Consider the following 24,607-nt stretch of genomic DNA (forward strand, 5'->3'; position numbering starts at 1 on the left):
GCCACATGTCGATGGTCAAATATAGGTACTTTTGCTATTTTTGAGTGGAAAACAAAGGAAAATTATGTTAATCACTAAAATATGTACAGACACTATGACATTATGTCAAATGTAATTCTGGGGCCCGTTTTACAAAAGAACTTACGACTAAGACAAAAATTTTATTTTGCTTATAACTTTCTAATTTACATTAAATTGAAAATGGTTTTATTCTCCTTAAAAGGAATGTAGAGAGATATTTTTACACTAGAAATTTTAAAGAGAATCATTAATTCTGCAAAATTTTGCAATCGACTGAAGTTTCTCGTCTTAGTCGTAAGTTCATTTGTAAGACGGGCCCCTGCTCTGCACAATATGACGTGATTTTGTAAATGACGTCATAAAAGCCTTACTGAATAGCCTTGTTGTAGAAATAAAATTATAATTTGCATTAGTTTACTTCGCATTAGCTGTCGTGTGAACGCAATTTAATTTGCATTAGTTTAATTCGCATCATTTTACTTCGCATTAATTTACTGCGAATTAAACTTTCCGTGTGATCAGGGCATAAAAGGCGTTATTACGCCTTTTCGAAAGGCGTTATTACGCCTTTTATTTTCAATACATGACTAACTTAGCCCACTTCAAGGGGCTGAAATCTTACCCTCGGGACATGAATTTCACAATTAAATAAAGGGCTACTTTCTTAAAAAATAATTTAAACATACTGTAGTTAGATTTCCAGGAAAAAAAAGATTTTTAAATGTGTAATGAATTTTCAGTGTTAAACCAACTTAGTCCTTTTCTGATGCCAGACACCTCTACCAAGGGTCATGGATTTCACAAATTTGGTTGAAGGCTAATTGCTCATTATACCCATGCAAATCTTCTCTTAATACGCATGTAAACAGTTGTCTGCGAGATGTGCAGGAATACAGAAAATACTTTTAAATATTGCACAAATAAAGATGGCTTTGATTCAATCTTTCAAGTATCTATTAGTATAAAATAACACATTTCCATTTTTGGATATAACGCCTTTTTAAACAGGCCGGTGGTACGAGTGCAAGTGGGGGGGGGGGGGGGGGGGCTCCCTCACCCCACTTTTTGAAGGAATAGTCTTGCTATAGTTTAAATATAAAAATTCATTTATTGCATAGCTGCTTGGTCCCTGAACATTTTGTTGCAGTATGTTTAAACTCTAACGAATCATTGCATTTAAAAAAGTTTTACCGGAAAGTTGTAAAAAGATTCCCCTCAAGTTTAGGCAGTTAAGTAGTATTTTTTTCGCGGGGGGGGGGGGTGTTTCTTGATTGCTTGTCAATTTTTGGGAGGTTGCCGCCTGCCCCCTTTCAAACGGGCCTGATAAAAAGGCATAAATTTAATGGCTCTTCAAAAGGCATAATAACGCCTTTAGGAAAGGCGTAATAACGCCTTTTGAAAAGGCGTAATAACGCCTTTTGAAAAGGAGTAATAACGCCTTTTGAAAAGGCGTTATAACGCCTTTTAAATTTTTTTTCTACATAAATTGATCCTAATAGGCTTTCGTACTATAAATAGTTTTGGATAGGAGAAAAATATTTTGTTGCCCAAAAGAAAGAGAAAATTGGATCTTTTAAAAGTTACAAATGAGTTTAGACTGTCTTTTTGGAGCAAGGCCCATGACGTCATAATTATTTTAAACTTTACTTTTTCTCATACTTTGGGGCTTCAATTGAATCATGTAGAAGATCAAAAATCATTTAAATTATTATTAATCATATAGGGAATGTTTGGAAAAAAAATCTCAAATATTTTTAAAGGATATGTGAATAAAAATAGTTATGCATTTTCAGTTGAAAATTAATTGACAAATACATTATATTTCTGGATAAAAAGCAATAGGTATCAAGGCATCTGAACATAGTGCATGTTTTTGACAATTATTGGTATTTTAGTTAATTAAAGGTCATAATATGCTGAGTACAGGTCTAAATTTGCAGCCCTCCACCGGATATTTGTGGCTTACCAACAAGAGTGAAATATTCTCGAAGGGACGCAAAGCAAACAACCAATCAACCAACATCTATTAACTTCGATTCGTTTATATAAGGTTATGTAAATACTAACTAGTCTGTGATTACATGTTTCAATGCATGATGTCAAAGATAGATCCAATTTATAAGGAGTTTAAAGGATTGTTTTTCCTTTTATGGGGAGCACATATTAACTATTCACAAAGCCGTTTCAAATACTTCAAACTACCTTGCATCATATTTAAGAAATATGGACTGAAAATAGTTGCACAAAAAGACTTCTATTTTAAGCTTCATTCAGATAAATGACAATGTCAATAATTACTTTTCCTGTGTAATGCTTGAACATCCTAAAATCGATTTGAGAAATCTCTGGTGTTTCAACTCTTTAGATGTAATTGGTATGTACACTTTGTACATGTATATGAGAGACTATTTCGTTTGATCACATCACCATTTCCATCAAATAAGAAGTGGACAATCACAGGACTTGTATTAAACGACATCACACTGCACTTTTTCTTTTGTGATTTGTATAATTATTTTTTAACATTAAGCCTCGTTTACTTCCGCAGAAAGTTCCCCCCCGCCCCCCAAAAAATATATATAATTACCTGTATACAATAACTGATTGTATTTTTCGAAAGAGAACATCCTTTTCCCCTTTTTCCAGAGATTCTTCCTTTTTTCAGAGATTGAGAGGAATTTTTCTTTTTCTAGGGAGATACTTTTTTTTTTTTCAAGGATACGTCCTCTTTTCAGAGATACGTTTTTTTCAGCCCGTCTGCCCGTCCTTAACACCTAAGGGTAGCAATCCCTTATCCACAACTCCTCTTACAACACTGAATAAAATTTAATGAAACTTTCACGGAATCTTTTTTCACGTAGTGGTATTGTGCATCTATTTTACGTATCGATCGGACACATATTTGGGGTTTCCAAAAGCAAAACATTGACACTGCCATTCTTTCTATTATTAGTATATTGGGGGAACCCATCTCTTATCCGCAACTCCACCTATACCACTAAATAAAATTAATGAAACTATCACAAAATCTTTTTTTTACATACATGTAATGCCATTGTTTGGGGTTTGCCATACAAAACATGGACTATGTCATACTTGATAAAAGAGGTACCCATTTAGTTAACGCAGCTTCTCTTAAATCCTGAATGAAATTCAATTGAACTTTCATAGAATCTCATTTACATACTGCCAAGAAATGCACTTTGCCATATTACTCTTATGGAAGCCGGAGATATCTGTTCATGAGCTCAGTGCTCACTGTACCTCTAGTCTAGATCTATGTTTTCATGAAATAAAATTTGTGTGTTTAATTTTAGCTGTAATTGATTTTTGAAAGTAGAAATTTATAAACATATGGACTTTAAAGTAATATGCATGTATATCTAACAAATAGAAAGTAAAATCAGAATCAAACCCCACGCAAATTATGAACCAAACAGTACCGTTTGCTCCAGTACTGTATTTTAAGATTAATAGTTTATTGTTGCCACATGCTATTTTTAAAAATTCAATAAATTCATGCAAATCTCGAATGTTAATTAACATTAACTTGATTTCTCTTTGGGTGTTTTGTAGAAGCATTGAAGAAAATTTAAAAGAAATCAGAGAAATTATGAGAACTCAATACACTCTAAATACTAGTATGTCCTCGGTTTAAGCAATATATTTCACAAGAAGGCTCTCTAGAAACCAACAGCAGTAATAACAACAATGACAAAATGCATTCATGGGTTGCTTCCAATAACATGCTACACATAGAATGGTGCAATGACCAAGTGAATTGCTTCAAAATATAAATACTTCGGAAGAACTTCAGTCGATCAAGCGAGATGCAGCATAAGGAAAGACAAACACTTTAAAATTAGGCCGAACTTGATTACAACGAAAGGAGTTCGAAATTAGCAATCTGCATTGTATTTATGAAACAGATTATACACTAATTTTTCAAGATACCGTGTAATAAAGTTTAAAGAATTACAGACAAAATTGACTAACCAATTAATAACCATCGGAAAACTAGCAGAAAAGTAGTAAATATCAAACATCTGTTTAATTAAAAAATATTTTGTGTTCTTTATGCAGGAAAAATGAATAATTAGTACATTTAATGTTTCATGACTACCAATGTCGATCATGACAATTGAAATTCGCAGAAGTCCGAACAAAGCAGCGGGGTTCCATTAACATTTTGACATTCAGAAAACAATATCTGTTGATTAAAGTGTAAGGTATTTGCATCACGAAACAATTATTTTGTCTACTGGGATCGGTGTTTTATTAAACTTTGATCAACAGTATGGCGATCACAGTGGAATCACATTAACTGGGAAGTTTATCCTCTCATTTTATGGAAACTTGATGCGTAAACACGACATGCGAACAACGTCCATACATGTGAAAACAGTTGAATCATTAACAGGTTTTTACTACAGACAGTGGATTAATGGCTATAGTATCCACAGAAAATGTTATCTAAAGAGAATCTAATAATCGAAAACTGCATAAAATCACTTCTAATTATAGACAATGTTTATTTTAAAAAGAAATTAGTAAAAAGTACATAAGTAACAATTCTTAATCTTAGAAAAGTTCAGTCTTGCATTCCATCATATTTCAAGTTGAAGTCTACACCTTGCATTTCCTACATATATTCCCAAACTGTTGCTCCCAAATTCTTCAATTATAAACAAACCTTATTGCCTAGATATTGATCAACTAAAACGAAATCCTCTTAAGTGTGCCTGCTCTTCTTCTTTCAAAGACAGTCCCGCTGGACATGTAATTACCGGTGATGTTAATATAGTTGAAAATGAAGACCTAAAAGCAATTATCTTAAAAGGTCTTAAATACAAGGAGTCCCGATCTTTCAATTGGCGACAGAAATTCTTCATTTCTATTATGAATTCTGTGGAAGATTATGCCAGACGTTAGGCTAAATATGAAATGGAAGACCTTAACACTTTTTCAGAATGAATTAAGTATTTTAGAAATATATCAAATAACCGAATTAGTTAAAAGGCACTATGCGAACCATCCTTCCTCCGTTTTTACTAAATTGTCGGTGATAATTTTAAGAATTAGAAAGATTACATGTACAATATGTTATGGTTCCAGACTACAAGACTAGTATCAATATTGTCTTTGTTTGTAAGGTTCATTTAAAAAGGAGAACTTTTTCAAGAATTTTAAGAGGATGCTGGAGTTCCTTATTTCGTGTCTTGTGATTGGTTAACAACAATATTGTTAAAATCCCTCTGATTCTACACAAAAGTACCCTGAAGTTGATTTTAAAAGGATGCTGGAGTTCCTCATTGGCAACATCTATGTAGTCTACGGAGACCAGGTTTTCCAACAAACTGTTGGAAGTTGAATGTGCATAAATTCTGCTCCTTCATTAGCCGACCTGTTTTTAAATTCCTACGAAGCAGAATTTAATTAAAAAACTTCTACATGAGGAGAAAAAAAAATACTTGCTGTGGCCTTCAACCCGACTTTAAGATACCGATTAACAATTATAGTTACTTCCGTTCATATGTCGACTCGATATATCTCAGTGAACTTGAAATAAAAGACAGAGTCTTCCACATCACTTTCATATTTGGATGTTTTGCTGACTATAGATGATAAGGACCAGCTAACAACTAAATTGTATGACAAACGAGATGATTTCAGCTTTTCATTGTCAGCTTTCCTTGTTTATGTAGTAATATTCCGCAATCACCTGCATATAGTGTTAACGTCTTGCAACTTATACGATTCTCAAGAGCATACTCTGAGTATACGATCAGGCTACTGACAGATAAGTTTATTTTACAGGGATTTCAACAACCTCGTTTGAAGTCAACATTTCGTAAATTCTACGGTCGATATAATGACCATAGTAACAAATATAACCTATCATATGGTCGTATTTTGGCTGATGTGTTTCATAGTAATTGTTAGGTATTTTTTATACTACATTTGAATGTTTCGTCTACCTGATCAATACATAGGGCTCACAGCGGGTGTCACATGTACAGATGTCTCCTGAAGGGTAAGATTATGATAATATATAGAGAGGCCATATGTACAGTAAGATTATAATGCATTGATCACTTATTATATTTTCTATGGTCTTGTTACACTTTTGGTCACTCATTAATTTAAATGAAAAACTTTGAGAAAGTAAAAAAAAAGTGTCTCGACTTCTTTAAAAGAATTATTTTTAATTATAAGGAAGCTTGAAACATTCTGATAATCCTTATTTATTTAAAATGTAGACGCCATCAAGATGTTTATTGAATATAAAAAGAATACATTTTCATTGCATCATTGAAAATGAACAGGAAACGGTTAATATAAAAGTACTTCGACTTTAATGCTTCTAATAATCACTTCTTTAATTGCCAACGCTCAATCTGAAGTGAAAAAACAATCCGAAGAGAACGAAGAAACATGAATGTAACAGGCTTGAGACTCAAAACAAATTTTTTCCAACAACAGAAAACTAATTACATTCGTTAATGTATAAAAAGTATACCTAAAGTATCAAGGCCTAGTTTTAAAATACTTGTTATTCGGTGTAACAATGACTGAGGAAATGACAATGCTATATGAAAAACAGAATAAAAAAAAAGGTTACCTAAAGTCTGAGAAAGAGGAAATTCGGTTTTGCATATAAAACATTAATTTCTTTTGTGTAGAGTTAATTAAGTACATTATTGACACAAAATTGGATTTTTGTTTTTTCCCTCATTTATTGAATTTTCTCTAGTGTCTGTAATTATTCTGAGAACCATTCAGCAAAAAATTATTTGTACACAATATCAATATGCTGTATGATGTTTTACATTCCTTTAGAATATTTTGCCATCTTGAGATAGCAACAATAATATATATTGTTTCAGAAAACGGTTCAAGGCTAAGAATGACATATACCTTTGTTATGTTACGGTGGTCTTCTTTGAAAATCGATTCAAAGAACTCGGTAAGGGAACTGTAAGTTTGTGAAGAATTATCCTAGCATGAGTCGAAAGTCATATTATTTTTAAAAATGACATCAGGCGGTGTGATTAATTAATCAAAATATAGAAGAAATATCGACTTCATTCTTAATCCTATACATAGTGCTTTATCAATTACTGTGAAGCTAATAAATATCTACAGGGTTGTCCCGTGTCTGTTGATTAGAAGTTTCGAATACTTTTATTGACAAACGAAATTCAGTTGATTTTATTATCAACTGCAGAAGATTTTTTGCATCAAAAATATCACACCCAAGATCCATTGCAAATGAAATTCAGTTGATTTTATAAATTGCAGAATTTTTTTCATGAAAAAAATAGCACACCCATAAAGCCATTGCTATAGCAAACAGAACTTTTCTTGCCACACAAAGCAAATATTATTCAAAACAAGGACACCGTGTATGAAAGGAGAAAATCTCAGATTTTTTTTATGACTATTGCAACTTTTTTTTAATAACTGACCTTCCTTTAAAGGTATCATGCCGTATAAGCAGAATTTTTGGCAAAGATTCAATTTTGGCATAATAAGCGAGGGCTTTTAGATAGCTCAAATTGAATATCGCTGACAATTAATTGCGTACCAGTTGTAATAGCTTATTTTGTTGGCATTATAAAATCGCTAAAATTACTTCTCGCTAAAAATATGTACTGATTTTTAAAGATGAATCGCTGAATTTGCGTCTTGCTAAAAATTCCACTTAAATGGCATGAAATGCATGTATTTACAAAGTTTCTTTTATTTTTTAGAAAGGTTCTTTTTCGTATAAAAAAAACAAAGTCTTTGAAGCTGAAGCTCCCTATTTTTAGCAACTACATGTGTGATCTTTTTCTCAGAAAATGTATATGAGAATGCCGAAGAGAAATTTGTGTAAATTGGCATATACAGCGAAATTTTTAATACTCAAATAAGTAAATTATCTCTGGCTTTTAAAAAAATCTTAAATGAAATATGTCAATACTAATAATAATAATAAAAGCCGTGAACAAAATAAAGTATCCTTCTGTTGAGAAGTACACTCTGTTCTAGTCCATGGTCCAAAGTAATTTTGCCAAATTAAACATTGTTAAAAAATTGAGCGGAGAACAACAAATAATATTGCAGCATGCAAAAGAGAGAAAAAAAACCCATGTCGCTCAAGTTCTCAATGCAGATTGTAAAGTTTGAACAATTAAAAATAAAATCAATTCATTATGTTTACTTTGCAGATAGGCAGTCGCAAATCATATATTTCCGTCTTAGAACATTATGTTTTCATGTATTCACACTAACTGTACAACTGGGAGTTTAAAAAATTGAATTGACTTTTACAAGAGAACCTTTCAAATTGATTACCAATGTGTTTAGCTTACACACACTTCTCTTAATTAGAGTTCATTTTAACTTGACAGATGTTGAATAGTTAATGTCAGTAATAAAAGTAAACCATTTAAAAGTGGAAAAGTCTTTGAGTGCCAGGATATTGTGAAAGGATATGTTTTTTTAAACTGCAGGACCTTAGGAGGATGATTCTTTTGTGCGTTTTAAGTAAGTAAATCTTTCATTTTGTGAAACGTACATGCGATGCAAATGGACTGAAAAAGGTCTCTTTTTTTTTAAAGAAAAGAATATTTAATTTTTTTCATGTCAAACCTTTGAAATTTCTTTTAAAATATTGTACGTATGCTGAAACGGAGATATTTTTACATTTGCAGTTTTTTTTACTTGCCTAAATGTATTGTGAATAGATTTTTCGTCAAGTCTTATAAGCTCCGAATGACATATTTCTAATTAAGAATAACGTTTTTGGTTTTCTTGAATTTGTAAATTTTAATATTCGTCGTTCAAATATCAGGGCAAAAAGAGAGGGAATAATTTTTGATTTTCTGATATGTTGACAATATTTCGCATAATTATGTTTCGTATGCATTCTGTTTTCTCATTTTTGTATGGAGAATAAAAGCTTCCTTTTTGGAAGTTAAAATATCACTTTGTAATTGATAAATTCTTTTAATGGATATATGGAAAGCTAATAAATAAAAATTAATTAAAGATGTGGTAAATTTATAATTTCGGTTGGTACTTTCTATTCTGTTTGATTCTTTTGATATGCCAAGCAAGAAACCTAAATCGAGAACCCATTCATTTATATAACTGCATAAAAAATTATTTATCCAAGGTCATAGCAGGATGTTGACTTAATCTGGGAATCAAAATTCTGAACCTGAGTACAATTACGAATGATAAAGCAGCCATCGAGTTTGACAGTCGCTGCGGAAAAACAAAAATGATGAACTATATTGGTATTCAAAGGCCTTAAAAACTGCATAAGAGGAAAATAATTCATTAAATAAAATGTATCGATTTGTTGTTGGTAATGGACATTTAGAAAAATGCCATATCCTTTTAATATGTTAAATTACCACTTCTGAATTCAAAGGAGTGTTGATAAACAATGCATCACAAGAATGGATCCATTTCAAAGGATTTGCATGGGAGTTAATAACTAAAAATAACTTAAGTACGTAAGAATAAAATATAGCAATACTCTGCTTTAAACATCGTTTTGATCTCTATTTTATACCTACCAGTTCCTCCTGATACGTGCAATGTGGTCAGTTGACGATATCTTAAACGAAAGAATATAATAATACAAAAAGACTTTCGAAGCATAGTTGTTTAACTTATTTTTCGCAATAATTTTTTAAATGACATTTTTTTATGATTAGTATTGAATTTATTTCAAAACTATTGTTTGAGAGTTTCGATGCGTTTGAAAAAAAAAAGAACATAAAAAAAAAAAAAACATGCTCTCGAATTCTGCCTTCCATTTCAGTATGAAAAATTTCTTTTATGGGAAGGTTTTGGAAATAGTAATCTAAACTGTGATTATTTTTGAAAACAACTTATTTTGTGGTCCCAAAGCGATCGAAAGTCAAAACATCCAGATACATAGAAATATTTTTTATTTCCTAAAATGGTGTTATTTTCTAGGAATTATTCTTGTATAAAGCTACTCTTGTCTGAAGCTACTTCTATTTCAGCTGAAATGAGTGATATTAGCGTAGAGATACGTGCAGTTCATTATAATTATAGGAAATTCTATGGTGAAACTGCAATAATTTTTAAGGAACTGTGAAAAACATATCAATTATACATATTCTAATTGAAAACTGATCAACAAATTGATTTCAAAACATAGATTTTGATACTCTTTAATATTCTCATATAGTAGATCGTGTAAATGGCACGTGATATCGTTGTAAGACAAATTTTATCTTATGTCATAAAGTATATTTGGCGAGTTTAAAGGATTTGATTTCTTAAAAATATGTCAATTGTTGGTCCTTTTATAAGCTGCACATACATGTATCAACTGCTACATCCATAAGGATGATTTACAAACTCCAAACGACCTTAGATCTAATCTTGAAGCATAAAATGAAATGTAATGCACGAAAAGATTTCAATTTTAAGCCTTATTTTAAGATAACTCCAGTGAATAATAATTTCAGTAGCTACTTTTCCTGACTGAGGGATAAATATCCTTAAACGAAAGTCAAAGCAAGCCTTACAGATAAGTATACTTTACTAAAATAAAAAAAAATCGCACAAATTATTTTCGGGATAGCCTTAAAGTAAAAAAAAAAAAATTAAAAAAAAAATAAAATAAAGGAACAGTTTACGCTTTTTTATAAACCGCTTCGCGGTTTATAAAGCGTAAGCTGCCCTAACCCAGTTTATACCGTATAAATTGGGTAGCTATTAATTTCATTCCTTAATTCAAAGATACTCAAAACCCCGAAAAGCTCAAAAACGCAATTGTCAAAAGTCATGTTATTTCAATTTGCTTAGAAAAGAAGAGAATGAATAAGGTTTGCAAATAAAAATATACTTAAAGTGACAGTACGGCGCATCTCATCAAAAAACTGAATAGACAAAATTTTCCGACAAGATTTGGAATTTTTTTTACTACTCATAAATGTATAAACTTTCAGAAAATTACAACTTTTACAATTAAATAATTTGGATTATTTCATTAAAATTAATAGTTATTTATGGGACGTAAATATATACATCGCAACGTGTTCGGGGTTCCACATTCCATGCTATGCACGCATGCGTAGTTTTCAGAAACAAAACAGCATGGTTAGAGAGGGAATCCCGGTAGGCCTGCTACATTGACAAAGTCGACCAAAAAGAAAAAGAAACTGAAAATAGAACTTGAAAAAGCAACTTTCCTGACTAAAATTTAGTTTGGGGATTAATAAAATCGCTGGATAAGGAAGAAACGGGAACTCGGCGACACTCACGCAGGGCTCTCGAAGGTTCTATTCGACAGATTTGTTGATACTAGTTATCATTTCTCATTTTTCCGTCGCTTTCAAATAAAAAAATAGTGTAAACTCAACATAAAAAATACATTTTTGACTTATAAACATTGTTGCCATTTGAAATGCTATTTTTTTTTAACTGTGCAGAAAAATATTTAGTATGACATTTGCCGCGATAACGTATGATTAGTTGGGTTTTCCTTTCTCGGACCCCAATACACAAAACGTAAACATTTGTACTTTTAATTCTGTTAAATTCGCCTGAATGCAGACTAAAATCTTTACGATCATTATTTTAGATTATTTTATCAGAATGTTATGATAATTTGTGTTTTTGAAAATTGCTTTCACCTAATATTCATTACAACTGTAAACTCTACAGTGTAGGCACGTGCCGTTTTAGAATTCACGTGGTACAAATAAACAGATCTAAGATTGCTCCAGTTCGTACGACCCTTGATTTTCCGGCAGATTCTAATTACGTTAATTTTGTTTGAGTAGAGAATATTTCTGTTTCTCAAACTGCTTACATCAACTTTATACCTTATTTCTTAATGACATATTGGGTAAATTTGGATGATAAAGCACACATTTTGGAGCCGTACTGTCGCTTTAAAGATGACTCATAACTTTATTTTCGATCATTCTCTTAAAACAAAAGATATTTAAAAAAAATTATGAAAAGTATTTGTTTTCAATTGAATCATAAGATATTGCAATACCTACAGGTGTTGTGGACTTGAGAAATCGACAGTGACAATGATCTAAGATCAGTATTGCAATGATCTCAATACATTTAAAAAAAATAAAAAGCTGTAACGTTTCCTTCATTGTATTTATAAACAGGAAGGTTCTTGGCATGTTTAGTTGGTACAGAGTACAAGGACCATTGAATATTGAGAAAAATGTAACTGCAAGAGGCCCATAAGCCTTGACGGTCACCTGAGTACCATAAATTTTCTTAGCTATGGCAAACCTGGACCCACCTGATATAGGAAAAATGTAAAATATTGACTTGAATTTTACAATTTGATATAATACGCCTTGACTGTTATCACACTCCATAAAGTCTGTCTCCTAAATGCTTACAAGTAACTCGTAGATTTTTAACGTTAAAGTACATTTTCAATTAATGAACAACTATACCCCCATTCTGAGACCTGACGCCCTAGAGACACAGGTTCCATTATTGGAAAATCATATAGTGTATAGTCATATACATAGGTAGTGACTGTTAAATACTTGAATGGGACATAAAACAACAATCAATAATCAGTCAATAATGCCATCCAAGATAAAAGGAATGTGTTCATAAGCAAACATTGAAGCAGCTTAAAAGGTGAAGAAAACGAGCAGCGACCAATCTGTGATCCAGTAAAGAATACGAGTCTTGAACAGGGAAAAAGCGCAACCCCCTGGAAACACCAGTGGTGGGATCAGATGCCTATTAGGAGTGGGTAATCCCTGTCGACCGGTCATACCCGCCGTGATCCCTCTGTTTTTGAACAGCTAAACGGAGTAATCCGTCGTCATAATTAGTATGAAAACAATGATCTGACAATTAGTAGGAATCAACGATAAACTGTATTGGCAAACGTCATTATAGAATTCGCAAAATGCTGACTTTAAAAATCAACTTATTTGACAATAGCTTGTCTCGAGTCAAAAAGAATATATTCTTGCGTACCGAATCAGTTTGGAGACATAAATACCATATGAAGGTGAAAGTGGAATATTGCTACATAAAATGGGGAAGCTGACGACGGAAAAGCTGAAGTCACCCCGTTTTTCGTGTAGTTTAGGTGATATTTGACCATTAAAATCTATAGTAAAAATTAAAGCTTTCAAATATGAATTAACTGAGCATACTCTTTAGTGTCCAATATTTCGAGTTCACTGAAATATATTGAGTCGACATATGAATGGCCATAATTATTGTTAATTGATAAAATATCGTTGATATTCCAATTGTTGAATAGGAGGCCACAGTCAGAGTTTTTTTTTCATGTAGACGTTTTTGTACACATTCTGTTTCATAAGAATATAAAAACAGGTCAGATAATAAAGGAGCACAATTAAAGCACATTGGAATTCCAATAGATCGAGTGTTCGAAAGCCTGGTTTCCAAAGACTACATAGATATTGTTTATGTGGAACTCTCATCTTCTTAACATCAATTTAAGAGTACCCAGAATAAGAATCAGAATAATTTTTAACAAATTTATTTTGTAGATGACCTTTCACAAGCTATGAATATTTCTATTTTTTTTAAATTGAAGAAGCAGTTGTCAAAGATGTCAAAAAACCCTGCTTTTCTTTAGGTCATCGTGAGGAATGGTTATATAAAGCGTTAAAAAGTCATACGTTTTCATGCTATTGATTTAGGAAAAAATTTGGATTTTTGAGAATCCACTTTTTGAATATGTGTTATCATAATACATGGTGAAATATAGGTAGAATTGTCCCTGCGCCAAGCGCTCGAATAATGTGAAGTGGAAGTTGCTGGTCTTTCGGATGAGATCATAAAAACCCCGGTCAAAGAAGGCTAAAGTTCCCTCAATGGCTCTGAGAATGAAGTTCTGCAATGAGTTTTTAATTTTGCAGTCAAAGCCTAGGTATAAAATGAAGGACTGAATATATTTAATTTTTTTCTAGACATTGATTATCTTGTTCTGGAAAAATATATTAACAAGGTGTTAATTAAGACTTTATTTGTTACTTTCTCGAATAAACCTGTCCATTTGAGCTTAACAATTACAGTGTTATATAGTTTTCTGACAAATTCTTTAAGAATTAATTAAAAACTTCCTACAGACGAAAATTCGAAAGGAACAAAACAAATTCAATTACTTGAAGATAGCAGTCAGAAAATCAATTACTTGATAACGTATCTGACTTAATCTTTTTTTTTTAACACCAACTCAAGTAATATATAATAATCTAATTTATGACATTGTTTATTCAACATATTAGTTTATCTAAATTTATTTTTATAAAAGAATATAGAATAGATAAGAATTCTTGTCTGAAACATTAACAGATTAGGGAAGGTCTGATTATATCCTTCTGTGTTATGATTAGGTGGAAAGATGCAATTGTTCTGGTTGTGTCGCAGCAAAAATGACACGTAATCTCAGCTACATGCATTTTATTTTTCCTTTTACAGGTTTTGGAAGTCTTTCTGTCATAAACTGTAAGTATTTCTTTACAACAGTAGGTATATATACATACATACATACATACATACATACATACACACACACACACACACACACACACACACACACACATATATATATATATATATATATATATATATATATATATATATATATATATATATATATATATATATATATATATATATATATATATATATATATATATATATATATATATATATTCAGAGTGTCATTTGTACATGTAATGTAATGCGTTGATTACAAGTTTTTGTTAATCTTAAAAATCAAATGAAGAGTGTGTGCTCATTAAGTTTTAATTAATTTATATCGATTCATTATTGATTTGAGAGCATTGTAAATTGTCAAAGTGTTAAATTTACATGCTCTTCAAAGTTTTTTTGAATTTAGATATTTCGGATTTTCAACGTTTCGGAATGAGCATCTCTGAAGAGACTTTATTTGTCTAAATGCGCATGTGCTGCATCAAAATTAGTACCGTTATAAGATTTACAATATAACCATTTTCACTGTAAAATACACCCAGACAGCTATCAGGAAAGCCATGAAAAAGTTTTTAAAAATACTTTACAGTTGACTTCATTTTGAGAAATATTAAATATGTATAACACTTAGCATTAAATCCTCTTTACTTTGACAAATTCATTGATATTAATAACATATTTTAATAATTAAAAACATTTTATCCTAACCCCAATTTTTAAATGTCTTTATATTTTTTTTTATTATTATTTTAGAGAGAAAATCATTATCATTGAAAATTTCATCATTGAATTAAGTAAAAAATATGTTGACATTCTCAGACAAAATTTTTAAGGATTTCAAAAACTCTGTATGTAGAGAACTAAACAAAAACATGGCTATAAAATGACCTAAGAATTATCAGATCACTTATTTTTTAATTAATAATTAATAGCTGCCGTTTTTGCCTGCACATCCGGGGAATACCTTACATACTCAGGAGAATGTAAGAAGTGTCCAAGGGGAACTTTTGGGGAATCTCCTCCATCTTTCAGATGTGAGCCGTGTGGAGGAGCAAAGACAACCATCTCTGATGGAGCAACTAACATTACAGACTGTGTGTGTACGTATACATATAAAACTAGGTATTTGAGTTATCTTTTCCACATGACATACGAGTTGTCATTATCCAAGTGAATGGTATAAAGCATATAAGTACAGAATTTACAGCGTTTTGAAAATTTACAGAACGAGAATGAAAAAAGACAAAAAAAAATCACAGTGAGTCAAATTATTCGAGTTGATATAGCGATAATTAGTTTAGACCATGACTCAAGATGTTCTGCGTACGAACAATTTCTACACAGAGAGAGGATACTGACAGATAAGTTGATGTTACTAGGACATAATAATCTTGTTTTGTAAACATTTTGCAGATTCTATTGTTGATGCAATGATCTTGTTTGCAGTTAGATCAAATGTTGACTGTCATATTTGATACAAGCCACTTTTTTTTCAATATTACAGTAAAACTCGTGTAATCCGAATGTTGTGTATTCCAGAATCTGGCCTAATACGATGTAAACTTTAAGTCCCTTACAATAAATTCACTTTTTTAAAGTAAGTTTGATCTACCCTACTATACTGGATTCCTTTAGGTCATCAAGATCCTTACAAACAAAGATGCATCGCCGGATCAAGCAAATGCTCTTTCAAGTCATTCTTTACCCCTCACAAAAATATTAACTGTTTTAAAATCACCTTATTCTCAAGTTAGTAACATCAAAACGTTGGCTTTTTCTACACTGTATACAAGCATTCCTCACGATAAATTAAATCCCAGCCTTTTTGATTTCATAAAAAACTTTTTCTTCGATATTAATGGAACTTGTAGATTTTTATAACTTGTGATTGGTCTTCAACAAAATTACTTGCTAAAAATAACTCTGATTCTACACACATGTACTCTGAAGCTGATTTTTAAAGGGTGCTGGAGTTCCTAATTGACGACATCCATGTAGTCTTTGGAGACCAGGTCTTCGAACAAACCGTTGGAATTCCGATGCGCACTTATTGTGCTCCTGTATTAGACGACCTTTTTTATATTGCTATGAAGAAGAATTTATCCAAAAACTTGTACGTGAGAAGAAGTAAACACTTGTGGCCTTCAACTCAACATTAAGATATATCGATGACGTGTTATCAATTAACAATAATTTCATTCATATGTTGACTCGATACATGTACCGTATATCCCACTGAAGTCGAAATAAAAGACGTCACAATATGGAGCAATTGACAACTAAATTGTCTCTCAAACAAGATGACTTCAGCTTTTCCATCGTCAACTTTCCTTATTTATGTAGTAATATCCCGCTGCCATCTGCATATGGCGTTTACGTCTTCGTTTTGGATACTCAAGAGCATGCTTTGGGTATGATTTATTTTTAAACCGAGGCAGGCTACTGATAGATAAGTTGATGTTACAGGGATTGCATCAACCTCGTCTAAAGCCAGTATTTCGTAAATTCCATGGTCGTTATAATGACCTTTTAGCAAATATAACTTACCTTGGAATTTTTCCACTGATATATTTCATATCAATTGTGAGGCCTTTGTTTTTATACTAAATTTAACTACGAAGTATTCCGCCTACATGATCAATACGTAGGGCTCACGGTGGGCGTGACCAGTCGACAGAGGATGCTTACTCTTCCTTAAGCACTCGATCCCAACTCTGGAATTTCCGGAGTCCGTATTTTATGCTCTGTTCACAGATTTGTTTTGTTTGTAGGTTTTTTTTCTGTTTGTTATTTTCTCCCTATTCGTTGTCTAATCTTGAATGTTGTCTAATACGAATTAGACAACTTTTACTGTATCTTTTAGTCCGTTTACCCAATCAATACAAATTAGGGTTTTTAACTGATGCGACGGTCGATTGGGATTCTTATTTATTCATGGCGCCTGATCACACTTCTGATGTTTTCAGAGATCTGTTTTTGCTCTGTTCTCAATTTGTATCATTTAACTGGACCTTTGAGTATGATTTTTGTTAATTATCTTGTTATTTCATTTAAATCACATGTCTTGATTTAGGAATATTTTAAATCTTTTATAATTAATGAAGATATCTTGGTTAATTCTTGCGTTTTGAATATTTTTGTAGACCAGATTGTTGGTTGTTTTGACAACATGAGCGTTGGAAACGACACTGTTAACTTAGCCGGTACAAATAAAATTGAAACCTGTCTGGAGTTTTGCGCCGAAAGAGAATATCTTTATTCTGCCATACAGGTAATATAAATTATTATAAGTGTTTTAAATTCATATAGGTAGGATAATTTAAAGATGAGTAACATTCTTACAATTTCGTCTTGAACGTGCAGATGTTAGAAACAATGAAGAAATTTGCCTTAATGCAAGATTTTATATATAGTATAACGACTGTTAAAGATTTATGTATAAGTAGCTATTAAGCAATGTTTTCTGCAAAATGTATGGAAAAAAATTCTACAGGCCTAATTACAAAGGTGACAGACTCATTATATGATATATCACGGCCTCTTTTACAGCTATACCTTTACAAGGGTAATAAAATCATTAAGCCTCGCTTCTCCCCCAAATACATATTTCTGAAAAGAAAATATACAGCTTAAAAGCTGGTATGTACGGAAGCGTAATAGTGCCACGTAATATTTTTTTTGAGTTGGTAATTCCAACTTTAAAGTTAATACTCTTACGTAGGTATGCTTTCCAACAAGAAATTTCTTTGACAAAATCATTCATTATTGCTGGAATAGTTGTAACTGCACTTGTATAGGTATTTACCTTAGGTAGAATACTGCAGTCCTTAAATAAGTTCTTTTACATATTTTTTTTTCCATTTGATTTCTTTAACATAATTATTCGTATGATCGATTGTATAGTTGTATCAATAGCAACCATGTAGCCGGATTCCGTGTAGGAAATGTTCATATATTGTCATTTATCAATGACTTTACTAACTAATGCATGAAGCCATTAATGTTTATTTCAAATTCATTAGGATTAAAATTAAATATAGAAAAACAAGAGTATTTAGGACTCAATCACACCATGCAGATTAGAATATAACATTACTCGGACCAATGTTTAAACCATAGACGCTCATTTCAAACTACATCTGTCAATATGTTACAAGAATACAGGTATGTTTCAAAGCGACCCTTAAAAAACAAGTAAGCGATTCTTATGTTTGTAAACTAATGGCTTATTTGGCGCTTTTCAAATTATGAAAAAAATTAACCGACAGGCATCAATAAACTTTCTTAGCATCAATTTCAGAAGACATTTTTTTTTATTTTACAGAATGCAAACACTTGTTTCTGCTCACAGACAAACGACGGTACTGTTTCCAGTGGATGTACCTTGCAATGTGGCGGTGAGCCAAACTCCTGTGGAGGGATAAATTCTATGACGGTTTACAGAACAGGAAGTAGGATATATATATATATATATATATATATATATATATATATATATATATATATATATATATATATAGATATAGATATATATATATATATATATATATATAGATATATAGATATAGATATAGATATATATATATATATATATATATATTCTAATCTCTACCTTAAAGTTATGACCAGGAAGAAGAGAAGAGGTCTAATAAATGTCGTTCGTTCTATACTATATATGACATATATGCCTATAATTAGCTACCAATTTGAATTAAGGCAAATATGTAGATTGTAACCCCCCCCCCCCCAACTTGTTCCTTAGACCAAACTTTCTTTTAAAGAGATTGCACATATTCAGTTACGAAAATTGCACAAAAGCATAAAGACAGATTTACAATGTCGTCTCTTTCCAGGGTCAGGAGACACATCGGCAATACTTTAAAGTGTAGCTTGTACTATGAAACGTTTTAATTTGCTTTTAAATTATGAGGGAATAAATGTCTTATATTGCAAACTATACCATTTCAGTGATATTGTGTGTGAAGATTGATTAATAGATTTAGTTCTCAAGGTAAAAATATTCTTACAGAGAATAATAACTTCTATCAGTATAGTTAACAAACTTCTATATAGTTTACCTAAAATTTATGGAATATGAATTAATTAGAAAAGGGCTTAAGACCAAATGTGTTAAAAAGTTAATGAAAAGTCATATACATGTATTTGTATTTTGAGAAAAGGAAATGCATACGCAGATTTGTTACGTCTACGTGCTTGTGTGCATAAAAATTGTACAAAATTGCTTGATCTTTACTTCTCCTATACTGTAACTCTCTGTCTTGTGATAAAACGTTTAATGGCCGTAAATTATCTCTGCTAGAAAGAGGGGCATCCATCACAACAATAGGAAACAGTGAGGTCGATCTGACGGAATTGGGATTGAATATCAGTGGAATGGCAGAATTTGAATTCATAGCGCTTGGTTGTAAAGATGCGCATGTTCGACTGATGAACGATCGTGGAAATTATTCACATAACTTTATCGAAATAGTCATCGGAGCAAGTAAAAACCAATATTTTGCCATTCGAAAGAAGAGATATGGCGACAGCTTACTTCAGCGGACTGGTAGTTTTATGGATTGTTACAGCTGGAAATATTTCAAAATTTGTGAGTAAGCATTACTTTTTGTTATACCTTTAAAAATGTGTTCCTATATAAATCAATACTAATAAAAGTCTAACATTTCCAATGTTTTACTGAGCGGGCATAAAAAAATCGATGTTTGACCGCGGAGTGAGATATTGGACCTGTCGATGAGATGTTGGACCGCTTGCGTCACTTAATGGGCGGGATCAGCTAAATCTCATTTGCATTCGTTGGTGTTCGACATAAATGTATGTCAAAAAAAAAAAATAAATAAAATGATGAAATGAAAGGTATAACAAAACATTTATTGACTGTGTTCTCGGGCAAAATGCGTTTTGTCGACCCCTCGAACCAAACTGATTGCCTTCGGCCTAACGGCCTCAGGCAAACAGTTTGGTTCTTGGGTCCGACAAAACGCATGTTGCCCTTGAACCCAGTCAATAAATGTATAATGCTAAGAAGACAAATGCTCCTTTTCAGTTTCATGAATTCTTATCATTTAGAAACTGACGATTCATTGGAATGTTAACAGGTTAAGAAAAATTCAAGACAAATTTTTACATCATACATCTTTCAATGTTTTGTCTTCGGTAACCATGAAAGTAAACTTCAGGGTTATACGAATGTTTTGTCTACAGAAACATAAAGGTAAACTTCAGGGTTATACGAATGTTTTGTCTACAGTAACCATAAAGGTAATGTTCAGGGCTCTACAGGTGTTGTCTACAGTAAACTTAAAAGTGAACTGCAGGATAATAGCTTCATAACCGCGTGAACTCTCGTGTGGCCTTTTAAATATGCCCTGTGTCCTTATTTTATTATAATTACTATTATATCTGGATGTGTGGCTAATATAACGATTCAGGAAAGAGATGGAAGCGCGAGAATTAAGATAAAAAAAACAAAGTATTTAATTATAATTTCTGTAAAGTATGCATACCTATATTGTATCAAGTTTCATAAAGAACGTTGGTTAAAGTTACTTTGGGGAAATTATGTAAAAGTAAATAATGTGAAATTTTTATAATATGTATGTAGCAGACATGTGATAATCGTTCATTTTATTTTTCATCAGCTATATTTCATTACATATATTTAAATAATTATGCGTAATTTAGATGGAATTTTGAAAATTCAGATAAAGCCAAATGTCATGTTCAAAAATGTGAATTTAATGATCATATATTTCTATCCTGTACAATAAATCCAGAAAAGAGTAGTTTAATTATAATTGAAAAGAAAAAATGTAATACATAGTATTCGTCATTTTTAAAGTTTTTAATTTTTTTTGTAATATTAGATCTAGTGACTTTTTACAATAAATTTATCACATGTCGTCTATTAGGGTGATAAATGACATGGAAAAATTTGAATTTTCGTACAAAAGCTGCTTCAACAGCTAAGAGAATAATTACATGCACTCCTCATAGACATCAAAATAGATCAGTATTTCTTAAAACAAAGTTTTTAATTTGAAGTTAAATTTGAGAGATAGAAAAAACAGCAACAAAGGGAAGAGAAAGAAAAGGATAAAAATTACTAAAATCTAGTATATGACTTAATAACCTTACGTAATACACATGAAAAATTAATAAATCCAATCGAACTCGACTCAATTGCATTAGCTATATTTCAATAACCTGATAAAGGTAGTATTGCATTTTTTAATTATACAGCCTGGAATAATGGGACGATTACTGTTTTTGAAAATAGTACCAACACTTTCCATACAAAAGACACTGGATTCGTTTTTGACGTCAATCATATAGTAATCTCTGCATATGGCACAGCCCAAGTCTGTTGGAAAGTCCTAGCAGGTAATCATTAATAGGTTTGAAATCTTCATAAACATGTTACTTACTTTTGATTAACTAACCTGAGTTTTGACTAGATCTTGACACTGATAACAGATTAGAAGAATATGAATTATTTATGCATTGTAGATCTTTCAAATGAGTATAGAAGCATATAGGAATGGCATGCCAAGTAATCATTTGCTGTCTAAACTTGGGATGCATCCAGTAAAAGTGCAATTTACTCGATTCACTGATTTTGTCTTAAGAATAGCCCGAAGCAATTAATGGAGCTACATAAATAAGAGTTGAATGCTAAACTATTCATGTTTTTTTTAAATTAAGAAATGGTTTAACATTATTATCATCAATTATCAACTTTTTTAAGATGCTATTTTATCATACAAAGTTTCCTTCATAGACCCTTTTCAAGCTCTGGTACTCTTGATTTTGGTGTGGGTTGGGGGTTCCATTTATTTCCTATTTTGAATTTCCTGTGAGGTAAAAATGCAGTATAACACATTCAGTGCCCCCTTCCTCAAGTACCAGAAAATGGTAAATCAAGAAACAGCGTCTACACAAAATTAATAATTATCAATAATAATGTATATAATTCCTTGGATCAAATTTAAAACTTATACAGGTAGAACCCCCCCCCCCCCTTTAAAACTGCTGTCAATAATTGCTTCGCACCACTATCAGGGTAGTATCAATAATAAGCTTTAATATTGCACGTTTACTAAGTTTACCCTTAATCTAGACCAGGAGAGATTTCTTGGCATGATACCTATATGTACATGTATGTGTATATGTCTTATAGTTCTATTTTTTTTTCTGGAAATGGCTGTAATAGATATAGAAAGAAGTGACGAATGCCCCCCTATTCCTACGGAAGAAATTTGTGAATGTCCATGCTCCTCTTCAAATATCACAGAAGAAGCCCTTCAAGAAAAAATTAGAGAACTGAAGAGGCAATTAACTGTCGATGTCACAACTACGTCACAATATATTAGGAAGCTTGTTTGTGCAGATGATCCTAGACCCTCAGCTACAAGTGTTGGAATTCTTTTTGGGCCTATATTAATCACAGTCCTGTTGGGGCTTATAATTTTGGCGGATTTTTCAAACCTAGCTAAGTTGGCCATTCGACTGAAAAAGATTATTCGACGAATGGGGAGAGGAAGAAGATTTAAAAACAAGTATACAGACAGCACAACAAAAGACAAGACTGAAGAATTCAATAATAAAAAAGGCGGGAAAAACGAGGGGGACGATAAAAAAAGTAAACCAAACCTAAAAAATCAGGCTGTGAACATGAAGCAGACTTCGTTGATAGGAAACTCAAACCCGATCCCCGATAGTAAAAGTGTGGACCAAAGCAAAGAGACAAAGGGGAAAAATGTTTCTCACAGAAAACATACCCAAGGAAATCTGCATAACAAGCTTCAGAACAAACCGAATGCAAAGGAAGATCAGAAAAAAATCGGCAAACCTACAAATCTGTCTACACAGTTAAACAATCAAAAAGCAGATGAATGCAACGAAATTGAACAAGTAGAGGCAAAAGTCGGAAAAGCTGTTAAGAGACAAGCAGTAGGAAAACCAGCCATAAACAACCTTAAGAATAGTAATAATAAGAACAGTAATGTTTCTAAAAATGTCAACAAGAGTTAGTTTCTATTACTTGCATTATTATAGTTTTTCGTATTATTCTACAATTAAACGTGTGTGTGTGTGAGGATTTGTTAGTGTGTGAGGGTGAGAGAGAGAGAGAGAGAGAGAGAGAGAGAGAGAGTATTTGTGTGTTAAAATTTTTAAACTCACAAAATGTTTTTAATGAAAGGGTTACTCATTTATGAAACCATTTCAAGTTACCATACCTGATAATCGAATTGAGGCTGACCATATTCGATTAATTTTCCGTTTTAGCTCAAAAATAATTAGACAGATAAAAACAAGAGAAAAATTGTGCCTGAGTTTTGTAATTTCATTGTAAACCAACAAAGCAGAGAATATCAAAGGGTACAACTGATTCTAAGCAAAACTAAGGTACATATATACCCAGTAAGTTAACAAACTGTATCACAAATAAAATAGCTTTTAAGTTAAGAATACATATCAAAACAATCAAACCATAGTAAACCAAGTCATATGAACACAACACAATGATATATTCGATGTTTTAATACATTTATATATTAAGATATAATTTTCATTTAAAAATATGAAGAATGTTTTTAATTCATCCACCTTATTCAAAACTCAACATAGTCATGGATACCCAAAAATGACCTTTTTAAGTCCAGCTTATATGTCAATATGTTACAAGTCCAACCTGAAAGTCAATAGGGAAATTTTTACCCTCTTGACAATATCATCCAGAATGAAAACTGAACAAAATGTAACAAATTATTGCTTAAGTAACTGTACAACATATTCGAGCAGTGATGTTAAAAAAGATGTGGATACTTAAAAAAACTCCAAGGAACTCTTTGAAGATTTGAAATAAAAAAATTACCAAATCAATAGCATCAAAATTTACGACTTTCAACAATTAGTAAAGCATTATAAAGCATTTCATACGATAAATGGAAGACTTTTGACATCATAGACAACTGCTTCTACAAGAGAAAGCGAAACTCATTTTGTATTCCTTGTCATTGGTCATCTGCAAAATTATTTCGTTGAAATTCTATATATAAGT

General features: G+C 31.7%; 2 protein-coding genes across 2 annotated transcripts in view; both read left to right on the forward strand.

The window, feature by feature from the left end:
• The window catches only part of LOC133190405 (gamma-interferon-inducible lysosomal thiol reductase-like), a 270,569-nt gene that overhangs the window by 185,589 nt on the left and 60,373 nt on the right, over positions 1-24,607 (forward strand). The window lies entirely within an intron of this gene.
• Positions 14,460-23,577, forward strand: LOC133196995 (uncharacterized). Its single transcript, XM_061332840.1, has 7 exons — positions 14,460-14,466; positions 15,456-15,623; positions 17,667-17,794; positions 18,848-18,974; positions 19,844-20,131; positions 21,787-21,927; positions 22,757-23,577. Exons 1-7 carry the CDS (start codon positions 14,460-14,462, stop codon positions 23,575-23,577), a joined length of 1,680 nt encoding a protein of 559 aa, XP_061188824.1.

The sequence above is a fragment of the Saccostrea echinata genome, unplaced genomic scaffold (genome assembly GCF_033153115.1).
Source record: "Saccostrea echinata isolate AGI-Se365-2 ecotype Australia unplaced genomic scaffold, CSIRO_AGI_Sech_v1 ptg000001l, whole genome shotgun sequence".
In the NCBI taxonomy this organism is placed as follows: Eukaryota; Metazoa; Mollusca; class Bivalvia; order Ostreida; family Ostreidae; genus Saccostrea; species Saccostrea echinata.